Raw genomic sequence first — 13,117 nt, forward strand, 5'->3', positions numbered from 1 at the left:
CGGCGGGGACCGGGGGTCAGGCGAGGCACCTCGCGGCGGGCGTGATGCCGGCGGCGGGGGTGGCCCCGGCACGGCCTGGCGGGGTCGCCGGAGGCAGGGGGCAGCGGGGCGGGCGGGCGGCCGCTTGTCCCGGGGGCAGCCGGCGGCCAGGGCCGGGGCCGGCGCGGCGGTGTCTCCCCCGGCGGCGAGGAGGTGCGGGGAGGGGAGCGCCACAGGAAGTCGGCACCCGGGTGGGCCGGCACAGGGGCGGCGGAGGGCCAGCCCCGCCCGGCCCGGCCCGGCCCGGCGTCCGCAGCGGCCGTCCGCGGAGAGCAGCCGCCGCCGCCCCCATGTCCCTGCCGGTGGTGCTGCCGGGCTCCTGCTGCCCCGTCCCGGGGCTCGCCCCGCTGCCCCAGGCGGCGGCGGCCACCCCCGCCGGCACGGCGGCGGCGGCGGGCTCGCTGTCCGCCGCGGCCGCCGACCCCTCGCTGCCGCCCCTCCGTTCTCGCGGCTGCCGCCCCGGCTTGCCGCCACACCGCAACCCGCGCCCCGCCGCCCTCTCCGCCGCGCCGGCCCCGGGCGCCGGCTTGCTGCCGGCCCGACCGCTGCTCTCCCTGGGGCTGCTGCAGATCGTCCTGGGCTGCTCCCTGGTGGCGCTGAACTTCGGGGCGCTGTCGCTGAGCAGCGCCCCGCAGGTGAAGAACGCCTGTCCCTTCTGGGCCGGCTCCTCGGTAAGTGCCCGCCGCGGACCCGCAGCCGGGCACCGACCCGCGGCCGCCCGGGCCGGCACGGTGCCGGGGCGCGGCGTGGGGGCGCGGCAGCCGCCGTTGCCGGCGCTCGCCCAGCGCCGGGAGACCCGCCGGCTCTGTGCGCGGGGCGAGCGCGGAGCTTGGAGTACGCCTTGGAGCCTCCGAGGCAGAGCGCCTGTCTGTCACCGAGAGGCGTCCGCTCCCGCTTCTCCGGGAGCAAAGAGCGAGCCTCCTCCTACTTGGAAGTAATAAACTGTAACGCTTTTGCTACCAGTTTTACCCGGGTGGCAGCGTGAACCCCAACAGGATAACGTGACTAGACTGGGGGTTTGTTTCCTGGTGTGCATTTTAGCCTAAAAAAGGTACTCAATTATTACATGTAATTAGAAACAGGATTTTCTCAAGTCGTGGTGTATGTAGGTGTCGTATATTGCTTTTGTGCGTTGTATACCGTTACCCTAGTGAGAGAGAGGTAATACAGCGATGTTCCTGGGAAAAAAATGGATGGGCTTATGACAGTTTTGTAAAGAGTAGTGAGAGAAGTTATTCCGTCTCCTATTGAGCCCTGCTTTAAACTGCACCTTTACAGAATATATAATAGTTGGTATTGCAGAAGCCAGGCAGTAGTAAGCAGAAGTTAATAGGAGTAGGAGATAGTCAGGTAGACTGTGCCCAGTTTGTGGGCCCTTGAGCAATGGGCAAGTCACATTCTGTGGCTGGCATGCTCTGCTCCTGCTGCTGGTGTGAACAGCGTCAGCCTGTCCCTCGGTTTAAACGTCTAAATTACGTTTCCAATGTTGTTCACGACCTGTAGAAATGTGCTCAGTGATCTGCGGTTTGGGGATCAAGTAGTTCCTATTTGTGTGTATAATGCAATGCTCATCTCTGAGAGTACAGACAGCCTTTATGGGGGGAGGGGAGGGAACCCAGGCCATCCAAATGTGTATGTTTGGCATCTCTCTTGTGATCTTTCATCTCTTTTTTTTTCTTACTCTAGATTAAAAGAAGTTTAAATCCTGCTCACGAATCATGCTTATGCTTTTAGAATGTTTTAAAATTGCAGGTGTAAAGTATTCAGTCTCTTTATAAGGAAGAAGGCATTAACTTTAAGGCATTTACTTTTTTAATACTAGCTCTGAAACAATGGTATATTCAGTCAGAAAAGTTACCAAAAATGCCTTTCGGGTGTAACAGCACGAGTGAAAACTTTAGCCCAGAAGCAACCTGGAAAGGTAGAGGAAATTAAAAGCTGGAGTTGAGGATGTGTCTGGGTTTTTTCATTTTAGATGCAACATGCTGATTATGATGCACTGGTTAAGTGCAGGTCAGGAAAACTTTGAGAAAGACTTTATTTTCATGTATCTTAAAGCTTTAACAAATGTAATGAAATACGTCTTGTTGCCCTCAGGGCAAAACACAGTATTGATGTGCTTTGTTATAAAATCATGGGAGTATTTTGCACTCACATAATTCAAAAAATAATTTGTTATGAAACTACAGAGTTACGTATGTGGTTTTGCAACACCAGTGATGATATCAGTAGGTGTTTTGGCCGAGTCATATATGCACGTTACGCTAAATCAGATTGATCATGTCAAGTGAATGAAGTTACAGAAGGGATTTATTAAAAATGCTAGTGGGCAACTTCCTGTTTGTTCTAGTTTTCTTGTTTCTTTTTAGGGTAGGAGTTTGGTGTGACTTGGCTTAGTCACAAAGTCCCATGAATTAAAAATATACCCGCTTGTTTGCGGGACCTGCTGAAAAACTGATTTGCCTTTCTTTATGAGGGTTCCCCTCCTTACTGTGAGAGAGTATTTGGGTATGCTGTTTGCTTCAGTTCTACAGCAATGCTTTCTCCTTCCTTAATTGTTTTGCCCTCTGAGGTGAAGAGTCATAGGGTTCAGTTCTGTGATTCAGCAAGTTTGGTCTAACGACTACTGCTGCAGAAGGGGATGCTTTTACTTTCTCTTCTTTTCCTTGTGCTGATACTGGCATTCATCCGACTAAACAGCTAGTCAGTTCAAGGGAGATAGTTTTGGTGCTCTTCAGTGTTTTTGGTAGGGTTCATGCTCTGGGAGTTAGTTTACTGAAATAGTCAGAAGAGGGCCAGAGTCAGCACAAGGGAAGAGGCAAGACTGGGTGCTCACAGGCACTTAGTGAAACGATGGAGTGGTGACCGAAGGTGGACAAGAGATAGCCAGTTTTTAGATTTGCTTAGCCATGTTGCATAAAACAAGTACTCAGTTGGGTGAAAGTAATTTTTTAGGCAGTTGTTGAGGTCGGAGTTCCTGGCATAACTTCTTGTCCCCATGCACATTTTCTGGGAGGAAAAAATAAGAAAAGAGCAGATTAAAATTTGGTTGTGTTATTTCACAGGATGCTCTTAGGAGTGAAGAACCTTATCAGCACAGGCTCTGATTCTTTGTTTTAAAGTGCATCTTCGTGTCTTCCCAGCATTGTTGTAGTGTTCCAAAGAATCTTTCATCAGAGCAGTGATAAATACCATGAAAATGGCATTTTGTGAAGAGTTGTTAACTTCTTGGTAATGCTATGTCTTTTGATGTTGTAGGTAATCTTATCTGGAATCTTAGGCTTAACAACATGGAAGAGGCCGATGATGCTTTTGGTAAGTATGGATTAAAACTTGTTGTAAGCACCATCAGAAGATGATGCTGATTTAATAGTCATTGGTAAAAAAAAAAAAATCATCACTTCTTTCTCCTTGAAAAAATAGACTATGCTGTTGAGTCTCTTTTTTTTAAACAGTAGAATCATAACTATTGAAAGAGGAGTCAAAGCCCGTGAAAGGCTGTATTCTTTGCTGCAGGATGGAGTTCCCATAAGGGCAAGCGTGGACCACGTCTGCAGGAAGTGTTAATGTTGTTTACAGAGCACTTTTTGTGTTTGTGTAGGTATAAGAAAGTGCTGGTTTAGTATAAATAATTTAGCTCTCTGAGGCAGTGCTGCTTAAGCTCACACAGAGGAGTTGGTCTTAAAGCTTAGCTCAGTTGTACTGTTTGTTTCAGTGTCTGATAGCAGTTTGAGAGCTAACCTAAGTATTGCTGTCTTACAGTAAGTATCCAGTGTTACTGTTTCAAATACAGATGACATTACATTGCTCTGAGAGAAGTACATTGGTGTACAGGGTGTGTAAGCTGTTTCTGTTTGTGAGTGAGGTCTGAAGCTGCGTGGCTCTCAGTGTCTCAGAGTTGGGATTTGAAAAAAAGATTTTGAAGTGGTTTTTTGGTTAGTTGGTTGCTTTGGGTTTTTTTTGGGATTTGTTTTTGTTTTTTTCCCCAGTCTTACTGTCACTTCTGAAGACTATTTCCGGGCCAAAGCAGTTGTTTTATTTTTATACAGCGCTTCGGTCATGGTCATCAGTGAGGAGTAGCAAGGATCAGATGTGTGAGCTGTGGATAAATTGCTGTTTCTCAGTGGTGCATTGGTTAGCACAGGCAGAGCAAAGCAAGTTTTTTACCAGTTCTGTGGATAGAAAGAGGAGCTTGGTGTCTGGGGCTCCCAATCTGGAAGGACCATATTTTCATGAAAATAAATATAAATGCCATCTGTCTCAAAATGCCTGAGGCTTGCACAGTGCTCTCTGTTTCTATATTGCCTGTGTTCTGTGCTGTTTCTACAGCAAGTTGTTGCTGTAGTTTCCTTTTGTCTGTTGTTGCTCTTTCACCCTTTCATATTCTCCTTTGTATAAACTTTATGGGCCCTTCCTAGTTTTACTTAAATATGAAAGCACCAAACTCTTCCTGGTCCTTTCATTTATATCAAATAATCTTTGGGACGGTCGAGTGCTGGAGCAGGTTGCTCAGGGGAGCAGCAGATGGGGAAGTTCCTGAGATGAGACTGATGAAAGCCCTGAGCAGCCTGCTATGATCCATAGCTGACCCTGCTTTGAGCAGGAGGATATAGTAGAGTCTTCCTGAGCTCCCTTGCAGCCAGTTATTCTATGATTATGTGATTCTATGAACCTGTATTTTTTTTCTTATTTGTATGTGTATTTTATAGAGGTCTGATTTTTGAAAGCCAGATTAGATCAGACTTGACATTGGGAAATGTTTCTGTACCGAGAGGGTGGTCAGACACTGGAACAGGCTTCCTAGAGAGGTGGTTGATGCCCCAAGCCTGTCAGTGTTTAAGAGGCATTTGGACAGTGCCCTTAATAATATGCTTTAACTTTTGGTCAGCCCTGAAGTGGTCAGGCAGTTGGACTAGATGATCGTTGTAGGTTCCTTCCAATTGAAATATTCTTTTCTATTCTATGTGCAAAAAAGGAAATTAGCGTTAAACATTTCATGAGGCTAAGGACATAATGCATTGAACTAGCTATGGTCTATCAAGGATAGATTGTTAGTGTCTGTGAGCATATTTATTTAGCACTAAATTTCTACTACCCTCTAGTAACTTGAACATTTTCTCTTGGGAGTTATGAGGAGTTGTATGAATTGTAAAAGCAAGTTTCCTAAATACCTAAGCAATGAGCCTCCTTTTACAGCCATGGCTTAGAGTTATGACATTCATTAACTAAAATTATAAAATGCATTCAGATCTAAACCATATCCCTTTTCCAGCTGTGACTGCCCTCCGCTTTTTACTCCTTATGCAAGGCCCTTTGCACTTATTTCTTGTAAATACACTTCTAATGGATTCCTCTCTCCCGACTTTTGGACTGAATCCCTTTTCCCCTTGCCTGCACAGAGCCACCTCCCTGCTGTGAAGGAAGCAGAGACCGCACAGCTCTCTCCCTGACAGCCCTTAACTCAAGCAGGTGCCAAGTGTAGAAATGCCTTTATGCGGCAAGTGAGCTTTGTGGAAAGGATTGATTGCACATGAAGGCGGCTTTATAAGATTGCTATTGAACCCAAATATTGAGCACGTTGGGTACCTGTGCTAGAGCCATGCCAGAAATCTGAGGAGTGATATCAATTACTGTGGTTTACATTGCAGCAATTTATGTCAGAATTTAGTTGTCTTTATGCAGAGACTTTGGACTGTGCTCAACAGTTGGTGGAATGCTTATGGGATTAAGTGGTCATTATTCTTTTTCATATATAGTCATGTCTCAATCTACAAGTGCTCTCTTGATCATAAGGAAGGGCCTCTTCTCATCTTTCTTTTTATGCAGAGCTGTTTTCAGTCACTCAATTCAGTTTCATACTTTCTTCAACTTGTGCAGATAGCTCCTGGAATTCTTCATATGCATCCAAACCTCGCAAAATAGCTTTGTTTTCTGCCCAAGTTGGATAATTATATCTAGATTTTAATTTATCGTGGTGTGTACTGAAAGCTCTCAGATGTAGCAATTAGGCTGTAATTAAGAGTAGATGGTTGAGCTCCATCATTTAGCCCTCTGTCCTTCCCAGAGCTGGGTCTTGAACAGAATTATGGTGACAGAATTTATTCATGAGGAGGTGCCGTTCCTCAGAGCAGTGTGTGGTAGGGTTTATGTGCTTAAGAACATGGTAATGCTGTTTCTGGTGGCTTCCTGTATTACTTATTTTTGGTTTTGATGGTCAGTTTCTGGTACTTAAGGAATTTTATAATGCAATTCACATTTATCTTTTCCCCCTTTAAAAATACTAATTCTTTCTAAAAGAAACCTGTTTGCTACTCTGATTCAGGATTTCAGGATTCAGCATTTTCGTCTCTGAAAACTGCTGGAGTACGCTTTTTGCCTGCAGCTCCTCTGCATGGCAGCAGTCTAGCTCCTCCAGTAAAAGGGTGGTTGGTGTCCTGGCCCACAAAATGTTTCTCTCCATCTTCCCCCTTTAGGAGATGATTTCTCACTGCCTGGGTTTGTTTCTTTGTGAACGGCCAGGCTATCCTGTGGCTGCCACTTCAATCCGAGGCCTTGGTCATGGCGAAAAACAACCCAACTGTGGCCTTTTCCCGTGATGGCAAGGCTCTGGTGCTGCTGCTGTGGCTTGGAGAAAGCGCGGGGCTGCGATGTCGTGAGAAAGAGCTGGGGACAGGCTGTGGCGTTGAAGGCAGAGAGGGCTGCTGCGTTTCGGTCGCTCATGTTTTTCCCCCAGAGGGGAGAAAGGAAGGGAAACCTATTAGTTACAGCTGTAGTGGACCTTTAGTAGCACCATCTCTGAGAGGAAACCAGTCTTGAAGAGGGATGGCTGTGATAAGACCTGTTAGTAAATAAAATTGAGAGCCACATTTGTTGTTTTTTGCCACCCAGGCTGTATTACAGCATGGGAAGATACTAGGTAACCAATAGGTCCCAGAGACAGGCTACTGCAAGGCAAAATCAAATTACAATCATATCTTTTGAAGGACGTTCTTGCAGGGGAGGTTTGGCCTTCAGCAATACAGCTGCTGAAAAGCCTGGCTCTGAAATCTCACCTTGCTTTTAGTTGTCTGCAGCTTTTCTGTTCTGGGTATCAGTTGTCAATTGACATTGGAAGTCAGCTTGTAACGCTTGCGCTCTGAACCTGATATTTCTTCCAGAGAAGAAGCTTCTTCCTGTAGAGAAAGGGAAACTTTTCCCCCCACAAAGTTGTTTGGGTACTGACTCTCAACCGTTCTGGGCTCGATGTTACTCTCTACTTGTATAGAAGCTGGTTCCTTCCTCTCTGCTCCTAAACTCCTTCCTTTCATAGGGCTTTAGAGCTTATTTTTAACTGAAGGAACCTAACTTCTTTTCTGAAGGTATATCAATTCTGCATTATTTGTTTGATTGCATATGCATTGAGGGCAATTCACGTCTCCCATAGGCCATGCTTGCTATATTAGCCTCTGTCCTTGCTTGTATGCCAGTTTGGACTAGCCAACGCACTGTGAGTTGATGTTGTATTCCCAGGTGTTGCCTGCAGCCACACGTGCTTTGCTGAATGCAGAATCGTTCTGCTAGTGAAGCATCCTTTCCTTTCCAGTCACGTTCCAGTTACAATCCTGTAGAGTGTGCTTTTTAGGAGGCGTTCTGGTTGTGGGTTTGGTTTTTTTTTTTCACCGACTGTAACAAAGACTTCAAGTTAAGCATATCTCTGGTGGCTGCTTGGTGCTTGGGTTCTGCTGCTAAAGAGAAGATTTAGCTGTGATTGCATGAAAAGTGACAGGAGTGCAAGCGCGCAGGAAGACACAGGCTGTTATGCTGGGTAGAGCGTAACTGTGGCGGCTGCCAGCACTGGGGACCTGTTCGGTACCCGCAGATGCGTGGGATCAAGAAATTAACGGAGTGGATGCAGGCTGGGTGAATGTGGCTCTGGCTTTCAGCTACATCAAGTGCTTTATGGTTCCGCTGTTAGCTAGCATGCCAGCTACGTGTCGTTAGCTTTCATGTAAAGGTTTGTGGGGTTTGACTCAGAAAAGTCCAAGTTGCGTGTTCAGCATGAGTCATTCAGTCTGGATTCTTGTCATGTTTTGCAGTGAAATTTTTGTTACAAACACTGCCTTTTTTTAATTCGAAAGTGTTAACATTTTTTGGTTTCATGACAAAAACTTACAGATCTTCATCGGAAAACAGAAAAGTTTATGGAACTGAGGTATTTATTTAAAACGTTGTAAATTTTTGAAGAATAAATTTGTAGTAAACCTTTTATTTAATTGAAAAATTTTATCAGAAGACAACTATGTTCCAGCAGCTTTAAAATAAAGATTTTTAGGGCTAGCTACTGCCTTCTTGATATCTGCACCTTGACTAATTTGCATAGATTTAACCAAAATTTAATGTTTAGAACAAGATGCTTAGTTCTGGTGCTAGTGAAGTGACGTTCTTAAATTTTAAGCCTGCTAGTAACAACATAAAGCACTGTGAACAGAAGCTGAAGGTCATGACCCTAACCCTGCAAAAAAAATCTCTCCCTATCTATGTGCTTCATAATAAGCAAAGTCATTTGGCTTTAGTGAGAATTACTGTAGTAGTGCCTGTTTGTCTAGATTTTAGAAGTAAAGTAGCTCAATGTTAACATCTTGGCTCGCATGCAGGTCTCCACCACTAAGTCAATAAATGGTATTCATACAAAGGTTTTAAAGTCAGTCTAAGCAAATAAAAAGAAATATGCTTTTAAGTGTAAGACTATGAAAAGCCTTTAAGAGAGGCTTTTAGTCTTTATGATCAGGTCAAAGTCAGGTCTCCTCTCATTTTTTTAATCATCTATTTTTATGCTGAAAAAGCTTTTCTCTCATTCATATGGGGTGTTTTAATGCTGCATTTGAAGTATATGACTTTTTTATTAAATGAATTAGTTTGTCTTTTACTTCTGTGTGGCTTTTTTCATTGCCAGTTGTAACTGTTGCAGGTCTCCATATGGTGCAATAAATAGCTGTCACAACTGATAGAAAATTAGTAATGTCCCATAATTAATGCTTAGTTATTGCTATTGCTGCTGTATATATGGAAAATTAATCCATTGACTTGCCTTTTCCTAGAAGGATGTTTATAAAGTATATATGTAGGATGTAAACGCATATAAGAGTTGATGATTGTAGAGCAAATGTTTTTCTTTCATCTATTTTTTAAGTGTCTGCTCAAGCATCAGTCTTGTGTGTGCATATTGAAGTGAAAGCAATTCCTCTCTGGCATTAGATATTAGCTTCAATGGCAGCAGCAGCGGGAGCACAAGCAGTCTGCCCATGCAGAATGAATGATCAGAGCCTTATCATGCAAGTTTATGCTGCTGCAGAGCCCTCAAAGTGCATGATGATTTTTTACCTGGAAGAGATCATCCATGCAAGACATTAGCAAATACTGTGTCTAACATTAGAATAAAGTTTGCTTTCCTATAGTTTAATTCATATAACGTTCCTCAAGACTTTCTGCAGTTGTTCACAGTCCATGTGTATCTAATACTCAAAAGACAAGGGCTGTGAGCCAAACTAAAGTCATAATTGGAGTTGTTTCCATTTTTATCACTGCAGTTAAGACTATTTACCTCTGTTTTGGCTTTTAAAATAGCATGTTTGCCTTTGCCTGTTTATTCTAAGTTGAGGAGTACTTTTCTCCTGGTTTACCTGTGGGTGGGATCTTTCACTGGGATAAAGTGGAACACCTGTTTTTACTTGTAGGTGAGTAGTGATGGAGAAGATGTTTAAATTTGCATCTGCAGGAGAATATATCTTATAAAATAAGCTGACAGAGTACATGTTAGATAAGTGGACAGTGTGGATTGAAAACTGGCTGAACAACCGGGCCCAGAGGGTTGTGATCAGTGGCACAAAGCCCAACCAGAGGCCAGTCAGCAGTGTTGTGCCCCAGGGGTGGATACTGGGGCCAGTACTGCTTAATATCTTAGTGAATGGTCTGTACAATAGGACAGGGTGCACTCTCAGCAAGGTCAGAGGAGATACAAAACGGGGCAGAAATGTTGCCATTCAGGGGGACCTGGACAGGCTGGGCTGAGAGAAATCTCATGAAGTTCAACACGGGGAAATGCAAAGTCCTGCCTGTGCAGGGAAGTGACCCCAGGCACTGGTACACACCGGGGAATAACTTGCTGGAAAGCAGCTCTGCAGAGAAGAACCCGGGGATCCTGGTGGACAACGAACTGACCACGAGACAGCGAAGTGCTCTTGTGGCAAAGAAGGCTAATGGTGTCCTGGGCTGCATTAGGCAGAGACTTGCCTGCAGGTGGAGGGATCCTTCTGCTCTCCTAGCACTGGTGAGGCCAGACCTGGAGTGCTGTGTCCATTTCTGGGCTCCCTGGCACAAGAGAGACATGGACATACTGGAGCAAGTCCAGTGAACGGCCACAAAGATGATGAAAGGACTGCAGCATCTCTCCTCTGAGGAGAGTCTGAGAGAGCTGGGACTGTTCAGCCTGGAGAAGAGAAGGCTCAGGGGGGATCTTCTCCATCTCTATAAATAGCTAATGGGTGGGAATGAAGAAGAGGGAGCTAAACCTTTCTCAGCAGTGCCCACTGACAGGACAAGAGGCTATGAGCACAACTGAAAAAATAGGAAATTCCATCTGAATGCAAAAGACAACTTTTTTACTGTGAGGATGGTCAAAAACTGGTGTAGGTTACCCAGAGGGGTTGTGAAGTATCCATCTGTAGAGATACTCAAATCCAACAAGACATGGTCTTCGGCAGCCTGCTGTAGATGACCCTGCTTGAGCAGGGGATTGGGCTAGAAGGTCTCAAGAGGTCCCTTTCAACCTCGATGATTCTGTGAAAATGCTGACCAGTGATGAAGCAGAAAAAAAAAAGGATTTTTTCTCTCGATGCTGAAGGACAATATATTCTCTTGTCCACTATTGGGTATGTAGTAGCGAATGTTATGGTTCAGATCATGGTAGTGTTTTAGATTGTGTGTAGAAGAATTATTTTTATCTTCTGCCTCTTCAATGGGATTATCTGAATATTATGTTATGCAGCCAAAAATAGACTATACATATAATAAAAAACAGATCAAGATTTCATTTTTGTATGGTGGAATTTATTAGAACATAAATGTAGAAATTATCATTCTTGGTTTGCATTTTTGTAATAATGTTCCTTCTCTTCCTTTTTCTTCTTTAATTTTAACATGTTTCTTTAGAAAAACCTATGTGTTTTTTATTCAGTTTTTTGTAAACAATTACATTAGGAGTCTGGATTTTATATATAACTTTTTATATAGCTGTGTACTGGATTGTTTCTATTGCAGCTTCTGTTAGAAAGGAGAAAATTAATATGTGAATTTACCTCCTTTTTTTTTTTTTTAAATCTTTCTTGACTTATTACTTTGGCCAAGTAACTTCTTTGCTCAGAACCTCCATTTCTTCATCAGTTGAAACAGGACAAATGCACTTCTTGTTTTCCTTAATATCATTTCTTGAGATTTGTACTATAAAGATGTTTTATGTTGAAACAGCTTCTATTTCACTTATACAACTGGCTGATTTCTAGTTTACAGTGCCCTGTGTTGAACACAGATGAAAAGCTTTTTTTTTTATGAAATACCTGTCTACCAATTTTCTTTCTCTCAAAGTAGTTTTAATCAAAAGGGTAACTGAGATAATCTAGATAAAAGCATAAGAAATGGTATTGATTCATTTGAGTGCCGAACAAGGAGTTAATTTCAAAAAAATTATTAAATTCTGTGTTCGTACAGAAAAACAAATGGCACTCAAAGTCCTTACTAACATTAAAAACCTCTTATCTGTGGTTTTATGATATTTATAAAGCTAGGAGAAATTACTGTTCCTCTTAATATTGATTGTTCTCAGTATGTCGAACACAAAATAGTCCCAATCCTCTTCAGAGAAGTACTAATAGCTACTTTAATTTTTTTTTTTTTGACATTAGAACCTGCCTTATGTGATAATGTTATGGTCAAGCTTCTGTAAAACCTACTAGTAATGAGATGTTGTAATTTAAGGAATGAGCTTGCACAGTAATGCTCTTTGGCTCTTGTCCATTCAGGGCTAATTATTTTTCCCTGAACCTCAGTAAACGGGATCATAATTTGTGAAACACAGCTCTGATTTATTTTTGGACCAGCTTCCTAGGTAGCTAACTGTGGTACATCAGCTAAATTAATTTGGAAGGCGATCGCTGTCTTTGTGCATGTTTAGGAAGTCCTTGTTGCTGGATTTGCTGTAAAGCGATCTGGAGCAGAACTGAGCCTATGTCCTTCATGATTTCCTTCTCTTCCTCAGCTTTTTGTCATCTCCTGGATTTTTAATTTAGGCTATTTTGATACAAAGGAGTCCGAGTGAGCAGACTGTTATTAACAAGGATTCTTTTGGACATAAAAGACCTGATACTTGCTTTGTAGAATTGAGTGCTTAAAATTTAAACATGTCAGGAGAGGAACCTGTTATTTTTATTTGTCTTTAAAGTAGTAGTCTTGCCCATAGTATTCCCTCCTGCCGTACAGAAGAATTTTGCATGTATGAATTGGGACAGGAAAAGTTCTTACATGTGTTTAAATCTGTATCCGGTCTCATATAAGCACAGATTGCAGATTGTAACGGCATGCATGAAAGTAGGATTCCATCTTATCCACTGCTTCTGCTTGTCCTTTTTCAAGTACTCTACTACTCCTGCCATTGCTGGTCTTTCAGATGGTTTATAGAACTGAAGGTATTGTCCGATTTATCAATGGAGGTGTTTCTGGTTTTAGTAGCCAGGAGGAAATAAAATCATATAACCAAAGTCCCTTAAGTGTCTCTGTCCTCACTGAACTGGGACAAATATTTTTCATTTATTTGTTCTGCAAAATAGTTTTGGAAATTCTATGCAGAATGAATGTCATCTTAAGATGTTTCCTCTTCAGGTTTCTTACTGATCTAAATGTGTTGAGAGGTAAACTCAGTGGAAGGGTTTGACATACAGTGGAAGGCTTGCAAATCATACTTTGCACTCCAAAAAACCTTTAGCTGCCTGTACTTTTCAATAGTGGCATGTATTTCATTTATTTATTTATTTATTCTGCACAGCTAGTG

At 43.2% G+C, this 13,117-nt stretch overlaps 1 protein-coding gene across 1 annotated transcript in view; it reads left to right on the forward strand.

The window, feature by feature from the left end:
* Positions 1-329: 329 nt before the first annotated feature.
* Positions 330-13,117, forward strand: part of ENTREP1 (endosomal transmembrane epsin interactor 1) — a 29,983-nt gene continuing 17,195 nt past the window's right edge. Inside the window, exons 1-2 of the mRNA XM_075136714.1 lie at positions 330-710; positions 3,298-3,354. Coding sequence (XP_074992815.1) covers positions 330-710; positions 3,298-3,354 — 438 coding nt within the window. The remainder of the gene's footprint in view (positions 711-3,297; positions 3,355-13,117) is intronic.

Source organism: Calonectris borealis, chromosome Z (assembly GCF_964195595.1).
Source record: "Calonectris borealis chromosome Z, bCalBor7.hap1.2, whole genome shotgun sequence".
Lineage (NCBI taxonomy): Eukaryota > Metazoa > Chordata > Aves > Procellariiformes > Procellariidae > Calonectris > Calonectris borealis.